Source organism: Carcharodon carcharias, chromosome 34 (assembly GCF_017639515.1).
Source record: "Carcharodon carcharias isolate sCarCar2 chromosome 34, sCarCar2.pri, whole genome shotgun sequence".
In the NCBI taxonomy this organism is placed as follows: Eukaryota; Metazoa; Chordata; class Chondrichthyes; order Lamniformes; family Lamnidae; genus Carcharodon; species Carcharodon carcharias.
This window is the reverse complement of record NC_054500.1, coordinates 10,991,733-11,011,771: the sequence shown is the minus strand read 5'-3', so window position 1 is coordinate 11,011,771 and position 20,039 is coordinate 10,991,733. Positions and strand designations below refer to the sequence as shown.

The 20,039-nt window shown below is 42.9% G+C and overlaps 1 protein-coding gene across 2 annotated transcripts in view; it reads left to right on the top strand.

Annotated features, from left to right (window-relative positions):
- Window positions 1-20,039, top strand: part of LOC121272725 (sodium/calcium exchanger 3-like) — a 333,282-nt gene that overhangs the window by 302,901 nt on the left and 10,342 nt on the right. For both annotated transcript variants that reach the window (XM_041179498.1, XM_041179499.1), the window contains 2 exons: window positions 4,687-4,786; window positions 12,024-12,299. In XM_041179498.1, coding sequence (XP_041035432.1) covers window positions 4,687-4,786; window positions 12,024-12,299 — 376 coding nt within the window. The remainder of the gene's footprint in view (window positions 1-4,686; window positions 4,787-12,023; window positions 12,300-20,039) is intronic.

Genomic DNA, 20,039 nt, shown 5'->3' with positions numbered 1-20,039 from the left:
CAAATCCAACCCATCCAATTACTGCCCCATCAGTCTACTCTCGATCATCATTAAAGTGATGGAAGGGGTCATCAACAGCGCGATCAAGCAGCACTTGGTCAAATGGCTCACAGGTGCTCAGTTTGGGTTCTGCCAGGATTACTCAGCTCCCGATATCATTACAGCCTTGGTTCAAACATGGACAAAATAGCTGAACTCCAGAGGTGAGGAGAGACTGACTGCCCTTGACATCAATGCAGCATTTGACCGAGTATGGTATCAAGGAGCCCTAGCAAAACTGGAGTCAATGGGAATCGGTGGGGCGGGGGGGGGGGGGGGGGGGGGGGGGGGGGGGGTCATACTGGTTAGAGTCATACTTTGGACAGAGGAAGGTGGTTCTATTTCTTGGAGGTCAATCATCTCAGATCCAGGACATCACTGCAGGAGTTCCTCAGGGTAATGTCCTAGGCCCAATCATCTTCAACTGCTTCACCAATGACCTTCATTCTATCATAAGGTCAAAGTGGGGTTGTTTGCTGAAGATTGCACAATGTTCAGCACCATTTGCAACTCCTGAGACACTGAAGCAGTCCATGCGCAATTGCAGCAAAGCCTGGACAATATCCAGGCTTGGGCTGACAAGTGGTAAGTAACATTCGCACCACACAAGTGCCAGGCAATGACCATCTCCAACAAGAGAGAACCTAACTATTGCACCTTGACATTCAATGGCATTTCCATCACTGAATCCCCCACTATCAACATCCTGGGGGGGGGGGGTTACCATTGACCAAAAACTGAACTAGAATAGCCACATAAATACTGTGGCTACAAGAGCAGGTCAGAGGCTAGGAATCCTGCAACGAGTAGCTCACCTCCTGACTCCCCAAATCCTGTCCATCATCTACAAGGCACAAGTCAGGAGTGTGATGGAATACTCTCCACTTGCCTGGGTGAGTGCAGCTCCAACAACAACTCAAGAATCTTGACACCATCCAGGACAAAGCAGCCTGCTTGATTAGCACCCCATCCACAAACATTCCTTCCCTCCACCACTGACACACAGTGGCAGCAGTGTGTACCATCTACAAAGTGCACTGCAGGAACTCACCAAGGTTCCTTGTATAGCACCTTCCAAACCCATAACCAATACCATCTAGAAGGACAAGGGCAGCAATCACAGAGGAACACTATCATCTGGAAGTCCCTCTCTAAGCCACTCACCATCCTGACTTGGAAATATATTGCCCTTCCTTCATTGTTGCTGGGTTAGAATCCTGGAACTTACTTCCTAACAGCACATGACTGCAGTGGTTCAAGAAGGCAGCTCACTACCACCTTCTCAAGGGCAATTAGGAATGGGCAATAAATGTTGGCGACGCCCACTTCCCGTGAATGAATAAAAAAACCTTCAGTGAGTACTAAATCGGGTGCTGTTTTTATGCTGAGATATTCCTTCCACCTTCTCAGGTAGAGATAAAAAATGTTGAAGTACGGCAAGGGGTTTCTACCTGGTGTCTCGGTCAATATTTATCCCCTAGAGAACACAGCTGAAAAATAATTATTTGGTCATTATCACATTGCTGTTTGTGGCATCTTGCTGCGTATAAAGTGTAATTGCAACTACACTTCAAAAACAGCTGTAAAGCCACTTGGATATCCCAAGGTTGTGAAAGGCACTACATAAGTGCAAGTTATTTTCTGTTTATGAGCCTAGACAATGATTGCTGCAGTCTGTTTGAACATGGCTGAGCATCACAACTGATAATTGTCTACTAATTGTGGTTAAATGCAGGCGGAGAACATTGATTGGGTTGACACTTGAGCACATATAAAGTGAGACTTACTGACCTTGGGGTGAGGGTTGTGTTAGGAGGTCTATACTTGTAATGTTTCACTCAATGAACAAATCTGAACTGAGTAAATATTGGCTCTGGTTTCATCCTCCTCCGACTGGCTATCAGGAATTTAACACTGAGCCAATTCTGTCCTCGAACTACATCCTTACAGTTATACCTTTTTTCTCCACTGGATAGCAATTGTGAACATTTAGGTCATAAGTGGCAAAAACACCATTACTGCTCCCACTAAGATTAACTCACTTTCAGATCAACAATCAAACTTAGGACTTCTAGGTACATGTGATTTAGTGTTGCTGTTATGGGCAGGACAGGGCTTAATTTAAACAATCCTGGTTTCTCTTCTCACCACCGTCCATAAACAGAAGGATGTTTTGATTTGCTTCTTCCTTTATAAGTGGTCGCGTGTTTCCCAATCCCTCAGTTTGGTGTGATCCAATTTACTATAAATAACCCCACAGCAAACTTGAGATAGGATGAACTCAGAGTGTTTGTTTATTTGTGTACACTCAAAATGCAAGCGGGGGGATTGCTACATAGACCCCTGTGCACTGATACAATTAAAGAGGGATAAAGAAAGAAAGATTTACCGGGCAAAGACTACAGAGGAACAAATTATTGTTTCAGATGAGTCCGGAGTTCAGCATCAAAGTCCAATGGTGTATCTCTTCACAGAGGTCGACAGGCCAAAAACCGATGCTGGGTAATTCACTTTTCCAGTAGAGATGGCTTCCTTGATGAGATAAGCCTGCAGAGATGAACCAGTCTTGCAGGCGATGGTACAGAGGTTCCAGTTGAAACAGTGTAAATGGGAACCAGGCATTCAAATCTGGCCAGAGCCCCTCTTCCGTGCTGCTGCTTGGTAGATGGAAAAATGGCAGACTGAGCTTTGTAGCTCCACAAGGTAATATTGCTGGTTCCCCCAGCTGGAGGTTTATGTCACATGGCTTCCACCTCTGTACCCTGGCTTTGGGTCCCTGGGATTGTTAATGTTCCAACCATTTAGTCTAAAAGAGAGGCTGTGGGGTCATTTGCCCTAGCAGATGAATCGGCTCCGGTTGGCCAGGCCTGGCTGAAGAAATGTAGATGGCCTTTGTATAGTTCCCTTTGAATTTAGTCTTTGCAACCCACAGGGAACCATTAGGGTTCTTCAGAGATATTGAGCTGTCAGGTTTTCTTGTTGTTCAAATGTCACAGACAGGCATAACTTCAGTCAATTTAAAAGAGTCTTTGTTCAATTTTTTAAATTTTAGAAATTAGCCATGAGGATATCTATATATATTTTATAAAAATATAGAGTGCGAGTTTTAGCCCCCTGACAGTTACAAAGTTACTCACTGGAACACTGAATGAGTTTGATGCTGCATGTTGAGATTCTAGGAGAGCAAATTGCAGGGAAAGTCACAGAACCATTGGTGGAGGTGAGACATAGTTTGGAGATCACACTTCCTGAGCTTGAATGATTGTGGTCCTCTGGATGCTGTCCCAACATAGCAACTATGTTTCCAACCCTGAGGGTCCAGATGGTAAAAGGCCACTTGTCCTTTTAGGCCTCCTTGCCTTTGCTGCCAGCCCCCCTTGGACCCTGTGATCTGAGGTATTGCAGGTACTGTGGTTAATTAGTTTTCCTCAGGCTCTCCCAAGAAGCACTAATCTGGCATTCTCCGAGGAAAATGAAGCAAGTGGCGCTGTTAGACTGCTCACCTCTCACTTCCATGTAAGTTCAATGGTTGTCCATCTGCTACAGGTACTCCTTCCCTTGTCTCTTAATTGTATCTGGGAGGTAAGTTCTTCAGGTGCACTCAAGAGCATCTTCTTCTCCAGGTAGCATCCTCAATTATTTGAGGGTCACTGAACCATAGCTTATGCTTTGAATTTGCTCCAGGGCAGGCAGGGAGGCAGGTCCCAATTCTACCTTAGCTGGAACAGGGATTTGAACCCACTCTGTTGGCATTACTCTGAATCACAGCTTAGCTGTCTAACTAACTGAGTTAAATGGACCCCTCAAGAAGGATTTTGGGACTTACAATACTGATCATTTAAAAACCGCATTTGAAGATAAGGTTTCTTCATGTCGTGTTGTCTCAGGATGATACTGCAGATTTAAAACAAAATTGTTTATGGGATGGGGCATGTTGGCTGGGCCAGCATTTATTGCCTATTCCTAATTGCCCTTGAAAACTGAGCAGCTTGTTAGGCCATTTCAGATTCAACCACATTGCTATAGGTCTGGAGTCACATGTAGGTCAGGACAGCAGATTTCCTTCCCTATAGGATATTAGTGAACCAGATGGGTTTTTACAACAATTGACAATGGTTTCATGATCATCATTAGACTTTTCATTCCAGATGTTTTATTAAATTCAAATTTTATCATCTGCCATGGGATTCAAACCAGGGTCCCCAGAGCATTAGCCTGGGTCTTTAGATTAATAGTCCAGTGATAATACCACTACACCACCACTTCTGATTTAAATGATGTTAAAATCAAGAAATTTTAAGGACAGGAGAATGACCAACAAGTCACACCTTTGATTGATCTCCATCCCCATCTATCTGCTTTCTCTTTTATCAATGTCTCCAGCAATATATCAAATTTGCTTTTTGAAGGGATTTATACTGTTCACGAGTTTTTTTTTTCAGGTGAGTTATTCTGCAGCTCTATTCCATTTTGAGTCACAAGGTTCTCATTAACTAATGTTCTATTTTTAATCCAGTGTTCCCTGAAATTTGTGCTCCATGTTGTTCAATCCTTTTCCAATCCTGTATTTATTGTAGGCTCAGCATTCATTCTAAGTGTTACTGTGATGTCAGAATGCTTTTATAAATCTGTTTTTCTGATTGGCAGAGTACTGTGGATAAGCTGATAAAGAAGACAAACCTGGCACTGGTGATTGGTACACACTCATGGCGGGAGCAGTTTATGGAGGCCATTACAGTCAGTGCTGGTGAGATGACATTTTGATTTCTCTCTCTCACAGTGTTAGAGCAGTTGTCCATTCTAAACTGTACACTAGCCACAGGCATATCTATGCTGATACCATTCTAGCCAAATGAAAACACCATATACTATACATGTAAATGTACTTTATGGGCAGAATTTTATGCCAGCAGGAATTTTTATCATCCTGCCAAAGCCAATAGACTTTTGAATGGCTCATCGCATTTCATGGCCCTGCCACTGCTGCGATGGGGTCGTAACATTCCGCCCTATATGTGTAACCACCATTCTGTAACCCCACAGCACAAAGCACTAAACAATAAACACTTTTACACTTTGCTTTCCGCCATAACATTCTATCAACAAAAGTGCATAAAGCACAAAGCACATGTATATAACATGCAAATATGAGTTTTCCTAAACTTTTCTGCACATTTCCCCTTTAAGTTACAACTTAAAATCCAACTCTTTCATCACCAATATTCACCCTAAGTCTACTGACTCTTACATCTGCTTTGGCTATACTTCTTCACACCCAGCTGTCTGTAAGGACTCTTTCATTTTCCCTGTTTCTCCTTCTCAGCCACATCTGTTCTGACGATGCAACCTTCCATACAAGCACGTCCAATATGCCTTTTTTCCTCAACAAGCATCACCACCCCAGCCCCATAGTTGACAATGCCCTTGATTGTGTCCATTCCATTTCCCACACTTCTGCTGTCACCGCAGAACCTCCATCCCAGAACCACGGCAGGTTCCCCTTGTCCTCAACTTCCATCCCACTGGCCTTCATGTTCAACAGATTATCCACTGCTAATTCCAGTTTGAGGCCATCACCAAGCTCACCTTTCCCTCCTCTTAGTAGCATTCCAGAGGGTACATTCCCTCCCTGGCACCCTGGTCCACTCTTCAATTACTCCCAACACATTCTCTCCTTCCTCATACTTTCCTTATCACTTTCCCCACTCTGGTTCTCTATTCTAACCAGCCTCAGATCTGGTCTCCTACACTTCTGGATGGAAATATGGGAGTGGAACTAGTTCATTTGCTGCCCGGTTGGGCCAGAAAACAGTGAAAGGTGAAACAGGGATCTGAGGTTTTGGGGGTTGGGGAGGGGGGGTGGGGGGGTGGTGGGAGTTGGGTGGGGGGCGCGGGGGCTGGTTTGAAAAAGATTGCACCAAACACGTAAATTGAGTCAAGGTGTTGAGATTGGAAGTCAAGGGCAGATAGCACCAATGTGTGTAGGACCACCACAGTGTATTTGAGACCCCATAATCTTTCATTACCCAATGAAGTAGGGGTCATTGCCTTGCAATTGGGAGCTCTCTCTTCTTCCTAACCCCTCTAACCCTGAGGATGAGGTCAAATGGGGAGCTCCTACCACTGTTCTGGCTGCGATCAGCTCATACAATTCAGGCTTCCTTGCTTTGTATGGTTCAGCTATTCTCTCTCCTAAACAATTCATATCATTAAAAGTAGAAACGCAGGTCAGCATGAATATTCTAAAAAAATGCAAAGGGAACAGAATTGAAAAGCTGAAATAGACTTACACCAAACCTCAGTTAGACCATGTTTGTAGTACTGTGCTTAGTTCTGCTCTGTATATTATAGAAAGGATGTAGAGCCACTGGAGAATTACAAAGCTAATGCCAGAATTTAGAGATTATAATGATCAGGAAGGACTCAACAGGCTGGATCTCTCTTCTGGGGGTGGTATAGGTGGTGATGGGGAGGGACTTAATAGAGGTCTTTAAAATTATAAAGGGGCTTCAGAGGGTGGATATAGAGAAGTTGTTTCCTCTTGTGAGAGAGTCCAAAATTGTGGCTCATAAATACAAGATACTAAGGTCGCTAATAAATCCGGTAAGGCATTCAGGCCAGTACGGTCAGTGGTTAGAATGTAGAAGTTGCTACTCCAGGGTATTGTAACATGCTTTTAAGGGATATCAGCATGACATCACTAGAAGGGAAATGTGTCGTGTGATTCAATCTTAGTTTCACTTTTGCTTTGAGCAGAGTGCGCACACACAGCTCTGATGTCTTCAAGCTTTGTACCTATGTAGAACTATTCTCATGTGTCTAGTTTTAATAAATGAACCCACAATGTGTTCACCTAACCCCTAATGAGCGACTGGTGCCTTGTATCTTATACAACAACAAAGACATCATTATGATGACACAGCACAGGGTAATAGAAGCAAATAGCAGAGATGCATTTAAGTGGAAGCTAGATAAGCATATGAAGGAGAAAGGACTAGAAACTTGTGTTGATAGGGTGGGAGGAGACACTGGATCTTAAACACTGGCAGAGGTCAGTTTGACTGAATAGTCTGCTTTCATGCTGTAAATTCTACGTGCAGTAACTCTGATCTCAGCAAGTCCTGGGTCTGCCAACATGTTAAGTTTATTGGGTGTCATTTATATTGGTGAGGAGTGTTATTGTCCTGGAGAGATAGTTTGTCTTCTGAGCTGCAAATCCATCTTTAAAAATTCTTTCATAGGATGTGGGCATCGCTGGCAAGGCAAGCATTTGTTGCCCATCCCTAATTACCCTTGAACTGAATAGCTTGCTAGGTTATTTCAGACAGCAGTTAAGAGTCAGCTACATTGCTGTGGGCCTGGAGTCACATGTAGGCCAGACCAGGTAAGGATGGCAGATTTCCTTCCCTAAAGGGTATTGGTGAACGTAATGAGTTTTTACAACAATCAATGACAATTATCATGGTCACCATTACTGAGGCAAGCTTTTATATTCCAGATGTATTAACTGAATTTAAATTCCACCAACTGTCATTGTGGGATTTGAACCTATATCCTTGGAGCATTAGCCTCAATCTCTAGATTACTAGTCCAGTAATATTACCACCACACCACTGTCTTCCCAAGGGCTAGTATTATGTCATTATGAATGCTTGGCTGAGTTTAAAAGCTACAATTATCTCATCAGGAAGTTCTGAGTTTGAGGAGGCTATTTATTGTTAGCTCTCTTTGATGTGGGGTCTGAGTAGACATTTGTTTGTTTTATAAGATGTTGAACACTTGAAGAGATTTAAAAGCTTCGAATGGCCCTTATGAATATGTGTTTCTTTTTGTTATAAAGTGTATAGCTGTAGAGCTATATTAGATTGTTAGAAGCTTTTTTTTCATTTCCACGTGGTTCCTGAGGTCTGCCCATGGTAGATAATGTGTGACTGGCTACGGAGTTGGAATGGAGGGTATGAGGGGCCATGGGGTTGGGCTGGGGGCATGAGTTGGCATTGAGTTGGCATGGTGGATATAAGTGGCAATGGGGGTGGGAGGGAGGAGTGAGGGGATAGAGCTAAAGGGCTTAACAACTTCTAAAACAACAAGGACTAAGTCCCAGAGAATTGAGGTAAGTCTTCTAACCAGCCTGCCTTGGCACTTGGCTGCACCCATATCTGCCTACATTCTGCTTCTGGAGTCAGCGGGCCTGACTGCATCTTGCATCCCCCTCCCACCCCCAGACCATAAGTCATGCATAGCAGAGCACTTTTTTACCAAGGCGGGTCAAGCGAGCTGGGAAATTTCCCGATTTGTGCTACCTGCCTTGGTAGCCAAAATCTGACCCTGGGGGTTTAAAATGCTTTGCCAGCTTATCCAATGGAGCCAATTTCATCACCAAGATAGTTGGCATTCCAATGAGATGTTCCTTTCTTGTGCAGATCACTTCTAATCAGAATATTAGAATGAAGGTAAAAACAAAAAAACTGCGGATGCTGGAAATCCAGAACAAAAACAGAATTACCTGGAAAAACTCAGCAGGTCTGGCAGCATCGGCGGAGAAGAAAAGAGTTGACGTTTCGAGTCCTCATGACCCTTCGACAGAACGTGAGTTCGAGTCCAAGAAAGAGTTGAAATATAAGCTGGTTTAAGGTGTGTGTGGGGGGCGGAGAGAGAGAGAGAGAGAAGTGGAGGGGGGGGGTGTGGTTGTAGGGACAAACAAGCAGTGATAGAAGCAGATCATCAAAAGATGTCAAAAACAATAGAACAAAAGAACACATAGGTGTTAAAGTTGGTGACATTATCTAAACGAATGTGCTAATTAAGAATGGATGGTAGGGCACTCAAGGTCTAGCTCTTTTATGCTCTCCCCACCCCCACTAGAGCTATAACTTGAGTGCCCTACCATCCATTCTTAATTAGCACATTCGTTTAGATAATATCGCCAACTTTTAACACCTATGTGTTTTTTTGTTCTGTTGTTTGTGACATCTTTTGATGATCTGCTTCTATCACTGCTTGTTTGTCCCTACAACCACACCCCCCCCCTCCACTTCTCTCTCTCCCTCTCTCCGCCCCCCACACACACACCTTAAACCAGCTTATATTTCAACTCCTTCTTGGACTCGAACTCAAGTTCTGTCGAAGGGTCATGAGGACTCGAAACGTCAACTCTTTTCTTCTCCGCCGATGCTGCCAGACCTGCTGAGTTTTTCCAGGTAATTCTGTTTTTGTATTAGAACGAAGGGCCTACTAATCATTGTAACTGAGGGCAAACACATTAGAATCAATGGAAAATGGATTTGGGAAGTAAGATTTGATATGTCTACCTAATTATCACTACAACCAGTGTTTCATTAAGCAATTTATACTAGAATTTGGTACGGTTAGTGTAACAAATCAGAAATCTATCCTGTTTATTGTTTTAGGAATCTTTATGGTATATACTTTTATATTATTATGAGAGCACCATTTTAAAATCGGTGATGGAAGTCTTGGGTTCTCTTCGTTCGTTCCCTGTTCCCATGTCTGGCTGGAGTTTGAGGATAGTTTTGGGTGTCTTTCCCACCTACTAGAATAGCTACTGGAAGTAAGCAGCAGGTTCGCTGGGGGAGGTGGTGGTGTAGTGGTAATGTCACTGGACTAGTAATCCAGACACCCAGACTAATTCTCTGGAGATGTGGGTTCAAATCCCACCACAGCAGCTGTTGGAATTTAAGTTTAATTAGTAAATTTGGAACATAAAGCTTGTCTCAGTAATGGTGACCATGACAACCATCAGCAATTGTTGTGAAAAACCCATCTAGTTTACTAATGTCCTTTAGGGAAAGAAATCTTCAGTCCCTACCTTGTCTGGCCTACATGTGACTCCAGACCCACAGCAATGTGACTGAATCTTAAATACCCTCTGAAATAGCCTTGCAAGCTAGTCTGTTCAAGGGCAATTAGTGATGGGCAACAAATGCTGGCCTTGTCAGTGACACCCACATCCCATGAAAGAATAAAGTGAAAAAAATGAACTAATGTTTCAATTGTTGACCTGAAATGTTAATATATGTTCTCTTTACGATAGAGGCTATATACTTTCAGATTTCCTTTTTTCTCATGTTTACTGCTGAAATACTGACTGGTACTAACTCTATCCCTATTAGCTATGAAATTATCATGTTAGAACATGCATGTATCACGTGATGAACAACGTTCTTTAATACCTGAGGTGGAACAGGAAGTTTCTACTGTGTTGGAACTGGTTTAGAGAGACAGAACTATTTGCAAACAAATCAAAGGAGATGGGTATGCTATTAATAGATCTTGCTGCCAGCCGGGTATCATGAATCTGCAAAACCTGAACTGAAACAACCAGATTTTCTGTGGCAGGCAGTGTCCCACAAGTGTCTCTGAGGCAAAGAGTTCATTTTCCTTTCAAAGAGAAAAATATATCCAAGTTCAGGAATTCTCCATCCTCTAATGAAGTCAAAATGAGAATCTGAAGATTCAATGGTATGGACTGAACTTTATGTATAAGTCTGTGTTTGCATATGCTTGTCTACATTATTAGGAAGATTTGTGAAGCATGATTTTGTTTAGCAATTAAGTTTTATGTTTTAAATTAATTAAACTTGGTGTACCAGCTTTTAATTTCTACTTTTAATAAACCTGATTAATAGATTATAGCCTAGGTTTCGATTATCTGTTATCTGAACTCTAAGAGGATACAAAAGGATTTACATCATTCTCAGTGAGCAAATTGCAACCCTGGGGAATGTAGTTTTTCAGTTATTCTATGTACAAGGTCACAATGTGGTTCTTGGGAAGTGAGGGATCATCGAGTGCCTATCGCAAGCCTCAGAACATCCCACTGCCCTTTAAAGCCATTGAAGTAATTTTGAGTTATAGTCATTGCTATATACTAGGAGTGGCCTTTGATACTCAACATGAGAAAACTATCTGGTAACCATTGATTAAACTTATAGGGTGGAATTTTACGGCCTCGTCGTGGCAGGGGTGGGGCTGTAAAATACAGTGAGCCATTCAAAAGACCATTGACTTCGGCGGGACCGTAAAATCCCGCTGGCATAAAATTCTGCCCATAATCATTGATAGATCTTCAGTGGCATTTCTCGTGGATACCTGTAAAACAGGCCAGGAAGTGAATTATTCAGTTTGGATAGCAACATGGGACCAGGGAATGGAACAATAACAGCTTCATTTATATAGGGCTTTTATTGCAGTAAAACCTCCAAGATGCTCCAGAGGACCATTATCAGACATTACTTGACACTGAGCACTTAAGAAGATATTAGGGAAGATGACCAAATGGCCAAAAGCTAGGTCAAAGAGGCAGGGTGTAAGGAGGAGAAGTTAAGGGAGGGACTTACTGTGAGTTAAGACATGGGCAGCAGAGTTTTGGGCGACCTCAAGTGGAAATGTGGTGGAAGCTTATTTCAGGGTCAAATACGATGTGAAGCTTGTGAGCAGTCAGGTTCAATATTGAACTCAAATCAGTATCAGGTAGTGACCATGGAATGGGATAGAATTGGTGGTGAGAGAACGAAGCTCATGATGGGAACTGAAGACGGACAGTTGGATGAGATGAGAGCACAGCCAGAAAGGAATGGGAAGAGATCAAAATCTGGAATTAAAGCTTCGGCAGAGTAGGATCTCACAAGTGGGAGAGACAAAATCTAGGTTCAAAATCGACGAGGCATTCTTTATGTCGAGTTTGGGAGTGGCAACATTCTTGAACGTTGGATTCTTGGGGCTGAGTCTAAGAGTGACAGTATTCCAGGAGTTGAGATTGGGACTGAGACTGGTGAGAATGGCAGAGCCAGTTCTGTTTAATATATATGTGCTATTACTATATGTCCTTGCACTGTTTTCCCATCAAACAGAATTCAAAAAGCTCAAAATCTTTACTCTTTTGAGAGTGGGAACCTTGTAGGTGCATCATATGTTTTGAGTCTCTGCACCGTTCTGAAATATGGTTTACTTTCTTTTGACAGGCGATGGTGAGGATGAAGATGATACCCGGGAGGAGAAGCTGCCTTCTTGTTTTGACTACGTCATGCATTTCTTGACAGTTTTCTGGAAAGTTCTCTTTGCCTTCGTTCCTCCCACTGAGTACTGGAATGGCTGGGCTTGTTTTGTCATCTGCATGACTGTGATAGGTTTACTCACAGCTTTCATCAATGATCTGGCTTCACATTTTGGCTGCACAGTTGGGTTGAAGGATTCTGTGACAGCAGTGATTTTTGTGTCACTTGGCACCTCTATACCAGGTAATTAATGGAATGGCAGCAAGAAAAAGCATAGCCTGCCACAAACACCCGTAAGACATGAGGTAAAAATTCACCTTGTAAAATGGGTGTTATTGCAATGACCACCATTATACACTCCACTTGATCAGTTCAGTTAGCTATGGAGTGATACCAAAGCATCCTTGATCAAACTGAATCACACCCCAAAGACCTTAAATCACCAGCTGAAATTTGTACAATTTAAACTAGCAAAGGAATTTTGTACGTTAACATGTTCAGTATTAATATCACATTATTTCAACTATTTATAATTTAGTATACCTACGTTTGTAATGGGGATCTCAATACCAATTTGAATTAATGACATTTTATTGCTGCAAAAAGAGACATGCTATCAAAGCTTTTTGTCTTGTACTCATCGGGACAGCTCACAAGATAAACCAACAGTACAGGGAACAACAAATTATACTGCATGAGAAGAAAGTGCTGATTGATTGGCAAATGCAATCTGATTGGTACAGGCATTGCCTGCCTGGTTTGAATTTGAAACAAAAGCTTGGCCGTTAACAGTTAACTATTCTCTGCTGCATTCTCGATGGCAATGCCTCTACCAATCAGAGTCCACTCACTTGCCAACCAATCAGCACTGTCTTCTCATGCTGTATAAATTGTTTGCTGTTGGTTTATCTTGCGAGCTGTCCTGATGAGTGCAAGACAAAAAGCTTTGACAGCATGTCTCTTTTTTCAGCAATATTCAAGTTCTGCACTACCAAGTGACAACTGACATTTTCTTTGAAACATAAAGCCTTTCTTGGTCCATTTCCCTTTAGTATCCACTATATACCTGTAGTTTCTTCTACTTTACCATATTTAAAGCCCCTGTACAGTCCTCTGCCAGAAAATACTGAAACAGGTAAAAATGGAAAGATCATATATTCACTATCACCTGGTATCCTACAAAGGGAAAATATTTATTCAGCTCTCCTGAAATTCTGTGCACTGTAGAAGCAAATATTCATGTCAACCATGATGGCCTTTCCTAATTCTGGGATTGGGGTAAGTATAGCAGACACGTTTCAATACTAGGCAGCGCTATAGTATTACACAAAGAATTACACAAGCTGCAACCACCTAATGTCTGAATGCAGCAGAGGAAGCTCAGATTGTTGTCATGCCGGCCCAGATTTCTCTCATCATGAGTGTGGATTACAGAGTGCAAAGGTCACAGTGGCCCAGTAAACTATTTTCCTATAGAATACGAGGATTGCTGAGATGCTGATGACCTCGGGGGAGTGGCAGTGGTTCCAGAAAGCATGCACCTGCCGACCTGTCCCAGGAAAACAGCATTCGCCCTCCCATCACAACCAGTCTGCTCATGCCCTTCCTGCTGCCTGTCAGCCAGCCAGCTGCTGCCCATGCTGAGTTGGTGCTGTCTGCAGCTCCATGTTCTCGGCCCAGGATTACTAGAGGTTGTCCTACAAGGCCATTGGCAGTCTCCTCTACTGAAAGTCATAGAATCATGGAATGGTTACAGCACAGAAAGAGGCCTTGCAGCCCCTCGTGTCTGTGCTGGCTCTCTGCAAGAGCAGCTAACCTACTCTCATTCTCCTGCCTTTTCACCTTGGCCTTGCCATTTTTTTTAATGATCCAATTCTCTTTTGAAAGCCTCATTTGAATCTGCTTACACCACACTCTCAAGCAGTGCATTCCAAATCCTAACCACTCCCTGCATAAAAAAGTTTTTCTTCATGTCACCGTTGCTCCTTTTGCCAATCACCTTAAATTGGTGTCCTCTGGTTCTGGAACCTTTTGCCATTCAGAGCTGTTTCTTTCTATCTGGTTTGCCCAGATGCCACATGGTTTTGAATGCCTCTATCAAATCTTCTCTTCTCCAAGGAGAACATCCCCAACTTCTCTAGTCTATGCAAGTTGCTGAAGTTCCTTATCCCTGGAACCATTTTTGTGAATCTTTTCCTCACCCTCTCTAATGCATTCACATCCTTCCTAAAGTGTGGTGCCCAGAACTGGACACAATATTCTAGTTGAGACAGAATGAGTATTTTATACAGGTTTATCATTATTTCCTTACTTTTGTACCCCATGGTCCTATTAATAAAGCCCAGGATCCCCTGTGCTTTATTAACTGCGCTCTCAACCTGCCCTGTCACCTTCAATGATTTATGCACATATACACCAGGTCCCTCTGCCTTTGGACCCTCTTTAGAATCGTACCCTTTATTTTATACTGCCTCTCCTCATTCTTGCTACCAAAATGAATTATTTCACACTTCTCTGCATTCATTTTCACCTGCCACTTGTCTGCACATTCTACCAGCCTATGTCCCCTTATTGATTTTCACTATCCTTCTCACAGTTCACAATACTTCCAAGTTTTGTGTCATCTAAAAATTTTGAAATTGTGCCCTGTACACCCTAGTCTAGGTCATTAATACAAAGCAGGACATATAAAGAGGGCACTCAGCAGAGCACATAGCTCCACCATGAGTGTTAACCCAACGTTATTACAATTACGCAGCTTTTCCTTGAGGCTTTTCCCTGCCCGGTTGATGATCTGTAACTACAAAGCTGAAAAAATAAATTTTTTTATTAAGAGTTTCCATCTTACTGAGGAAGTTTTAGGCCAATTCAAATCCAACAACCTGCTCTGAAAACTCAGCTCACATTTTGACAGCTATGGCAAATTGCAACCCAGCAGCTGAGACAAGAAGCAACATTCTAAAAAACAAAACAACTCACAACATTCTAAAAAAAGTCAGTTTCCCCTATCTCCCACTGTTAATCGATCCTTTAAAAAATTCCAGGATCTAGATCTTCATCTTTGCCAAAAACTAATCAGATCTTTCTTGGCCATACCCTAGCTGTGTACCAGGTTTTGTTGAAATCTGCCCATTAGTTTTTGAGATATATTGTTTATAAACCGGGGCAAAAACATTACCTCCACCCGGCTTCAGTAGAGGAAGTAAAAAGCAGGGATCCTAACACCAACACTGAATTTGGTCCCGAATGATCATTTCTAAAAACACTCCCACTCACGAGGTTAAACTAACTGGCCTGTAGTTGTAAGGTTTATCCTTACAACATTTTTTGAACAAAGATGTGAGATTTACAATTCTTCAGTCCTCTGGCACCACCCTTGTATCTAAGGAGGATTGGAGGATTATGGCCAGTGCCTCCACTATTTCCACCCTTACTTTCCTCAGTATTCTTGGATGCATCTCATCTAGTCCTGGTAACTTATTAAGTTTTAAGTACAACAAACTTATCTAATAATTCCTCTATCAATTATTGGCCCAGCCAATGTCTCAACTACCTCCTCTAACACTATGACTTGGGCAATATATCTCTTCCTTGGTAAAGAAAGATGCAAAGTTTTTATTTAGTAGCTCAGACATGCCCTCTGCCTCTATGCATAAATCCACTTTTAGGTCCATAATCAGCCTCAATCCTCCTTTCACCATCCTTTTACTATTTATATGCCTATAGAAGACTTTTGGATTCCCCTATATGTTAGCTGCCAGTCTCTTCTCATACACTTTCTTTGTTTCACTTATTTGTTTTATCACTTTCCCTCTGAACCTTTTATTTTCAGCCTAGTTCTCGCTTATATTATCCAACTGACACCTGTCATATGCACTCTTTTTCTGCTTCAACTTACTCTCTATCTCTTATGTCATTAGGGGGTTCTGGATTTGTTTGCCCTACTTTTCCCCCTTGTGGGAATGGATTTTGACGGTACCTGAATTAGCTGTTTTTTAAAGGCAGTCCATTGTTAAGTTACAGTTTTACCTGCCAGTCTCTGATTTCAGTTTACCTGGGCTGGAACCGTTTTCAACCATTGAAGCCTTTCACCAGCCATGCTGCAGCCCACTGTGTAGGAACACTGGGACAGGCAAAGGCACAAGGCAAACTGAGCTAGGAGGAGAAACTAGCAAGAAGGGCCTCAAAGGTAGTAATCTCCAAATCTCTGGTAGTGACCATGTGCTGGTAAGTATAGAAAGAGGAGGATAGTGTAGATGAACGCTTAGCTGGAGAGATCGTGCAGGAGGGAGGGCTTTAGATTCCTTGAACATTAGCACTGGTTCTGGGAGAGATGAGACCTGTACAGGTTGGATGGGTGCATCTGAACAAAGCCAGGACCAATATCGTTGAAAGTCATTTTCTCTGATGACGCCCAACACTACTCCATCATAACCTCTTGCGATTCCTCCACTGTGGCTAAATTGTCAGGACCTGCTTATTTGACATTCGGTTCAGTTTGAGCAGAAATTTCCTCCAATCAAATATTGGAAAGACTGAAGCCATTGTTTGTGATCTCCACTCCAAACTCTGTTCCCTAGCTACAGATTCCATCCCTCCCCCCGGCAATTGTCTGAGATTAAGCCAGTCTGTTTGCAAACTTAGTGCCACGCTTGATCCCGAGCCGAGCTTCCGATTTCATATTTGTGCTATCACTGAAACCACCTATTTCCACCTTTGTAACATTGCCTGAATTTACCTCTGTCTCAGGTAATCTGCTGCTGAAACCCTCATTCATGCCTTCATTACCTCTAGACTTGACTATTTCAATGCACTCCTGGCTGGTCTCCCACATCCTATCCTCAGTAAACTTGAGGTCATCCAAACTGCTGCATATGTCTTCACTTGCATCATGTCCCATTCCCTATCACTCCTGTGCTCGCTGACCAACATTGGCTCCCAGTCAAGCAACATCTTGAGTTTAAAATTCTCAACCTTATTTTCAAATCCCTTCAAGGCCTCGCCCCTCCCTTTCTCTGTAATCTCCTCCAGCCCCACAACCCTCCGAGATAACTGCGCTCCTGTAATTCTGACCTCTTGAGTATCCCAATTGTAATTGCTCCACCTTCAACTGAGCGGCTTGCTAAGGCCATTTCTGTGGGCAGTTAAGAGTCAACCACGTTGCTGTGGGACTGGAGTCACATGTGGGTCAGACCAGGTAAGGACGGCAGATTCCCTTCCCTAAAGGACATTGGTGAACCAGATGGGCTTTTACAATAATTGATGATAGTTTTGTGGTCACCATTACTGAGAATAGCTTTATATTCCAGCGTTATAAATTGAATTTAAATTCCATCAGTGGCTGAGATAGGATTTGAGCCCATGTCCCTCGAGCATTTGCGTGGTGACACGACGCCATCATCTCCCTTAAACAATCCTGTGTGTACAGATTGCACACCAGAGTCATTACGCCATGTCGTCATTGGCGAGATCTTGTTATTGAGTAGCTGCCTTTTGATTTGCCATAATGCAAACAGCAGACTGCCACAAAATAAAGCCATGTCTGCTGCCAGCATAACTAGCATTAGCTTGCACGATTCAGTGCTTAAGTTTGCACAATAGCTAGACACTGAGAATGTGGAATCTCTTTCGGTTCTGGTACATGACAGAGTTCACACTTGGCAGCTGCAAAACGAAGTGCTTGCAGTCAACGGCACTGTGGTGCTGTGGTCACTTTTACAGCCATCTGGCAGCAGGGTCCAGCTGTGACTGCAGCAGGTGGCAGTGTTCAGTGAGACATTCCTCACTGAGTTTCAGGTAAAAAAATTGCTTCCTGAACATCCTGGATTGATATGGTTTCCTGTTGAGAATCCTACTCTCGCTCTTCCTCATCCCTCTCCCAACAGCTTGCCCTGATTTCTGTGGTCTCCAAGTTCTGTTGTATTCCAAGGGGCATGCCTACTAGTACACCCATGTCTGGGTGCATTTGGTTTGTGCAGAAGCCTTGAAGTCAGCAAGAAGTCCTTCAGCACCTGCCACCCCTCCCTGTAGATTTTTACAGCTTTAAAACAGGGAAAACAGCAAACTTTTGTAGGATTGTAGCAAAAGCCAGTGAGAAACTACCAGTTTTAACCTACTGCTAATGAGTAATCAGCTGTGTGAGACTAGGATAATTAGTTGGAGAGGGTTGAGCTTCAAAATGTTATCGGTGTCAAATCAGTATTGCATACTGATCGACATCATGATCTGCCTGCTCTGTTCATTTTCGACAGCCATTCGCTGCATGTGTGCAAAGGTCCTCACCAAGAAGGCATCCAATGCAATTCTCCACAAATGAGTGCCTGCGAGCCATGGGCACCTTTTTGAAGCTCTATGGGAACTTGTAGCATCCAAGAAACATTTGCTGATGAGCCTAATTTTTCACCCCAGTTGTCAATACAAATATGAATGCTATTGTTGTAGTGTTCTTGTCTGTCATTGACGACTTGGCAAATGAAGTGAAGATGTCTCTGACAGAGGGTTACTTGAAGACTTGCCCCCAGCAGGATATTCATACAGTAGAACAGAAGCAAGCTGTTTTCTGCCATGTCGGAGCCAATGCCATGCCATCCAAAGCCTTATCTCTTCCCAAAGGAAAGGTGATGCCATTGGAAACATGCAGCCTGCATTGAGAACACAGTACAGGATATTCCCGAATAGACTCTAGGTTGCTGGCTCAAAACAGCAGGCCATTTCAATCCCTACAAGGCCATAAGGAGAATTTACAAGCTGCCATTATTCTTCAATTAGGGACCACTTTATATATAGTCAAAAATGCCCTAGTTTATCGGGAACAAGAAGTATAGTTTCACAGCATGATGATCCTATTTATTGTAGGCACTATTACAAAGAGCATTTTGCTTAAATTTTGAAGGCATGAAGTATATGTTAATAGATAATGATTGGGAAGGCAGCCAGAAGCTTCAGAATTATCACAAGACTGAACAGGAAGCTGCAACAAATAATTTGTGCAAGTTTTCAAATCTGTACTGTTGAACATTGCAAGGGTTATGTGTCACCAACCTCTGTGGCAATTCCTTCATCCTCCTCTTTCATCTTCCAGAGCTTCATATTACTCCTGAAGCAATGCTAAAAGTAAGGCCCCTGTCTCTGGTGATATAGCTAATTAGGCAGGACACAACAATAAGTTACCCTGTCATTGGTGTAGCCGCTTGAATAGTCCAAAGATCTGAAAACACTGGCCCCTATATCTACTGGGTGACAGAAAGTGGGTAGGAATGCTGGACAGGAACCTGGAAGCCTGGCTTTCCAAGGAGCCCAGCCAAAACTAACCAGAGAAAGTTTTTAAAATTCTCTAGAGATTTCCTATCACCAGCCAGCTTGATCGACAAGCCACCTTGTCCGATGTGAAAACGTGCAGCTCAAGGGCAGAGAATGGAAAGGCACCGATGAAAACGTGGCGGTCAGGGGAGCGAGAGGAGAGATTGTGATTGTGTGCAGGGAAATAGATTATGGTTGGGAGCAGGGCTTCCATTGAAATGGTTAAAAATAAAAAGCCTTTTAAAGAGCCTATAAAAAATACTTTTAATGACTGAGGGTGGATTGGTCACCTGCCACTGTTAAAACTGGGCTGGGGTCTTGCTGGAAACTTTTTAAATTTTATCTTTCAGCATTTCAGATGTCTGCTAAATGAGTTTCTTGAAGCACCTATCTGCCATGTAGCTTTGTAATGTTGGGATGAATGACCATATTAAGGCCAATGCCTTTCAAGTGGGTCACATTTACCACCATTCCAAAGCACCTGATGCATTCCTGAGGGGACGTAGTAGTCAGCTTAATGGAGATGATATTAGGAGCAGGATTTTCCCAGCAGGCCTTGGGACTCTGCCATCAAATCAGGGTCAGAAACCTGCACTGTGTGGAGAACGGTCACTTCCTGAATTGGCCAATTATTAGCCAGAGTGGGCTCAGCATCCAATTGAAGATGGCAGGTGGGCTCTCAAA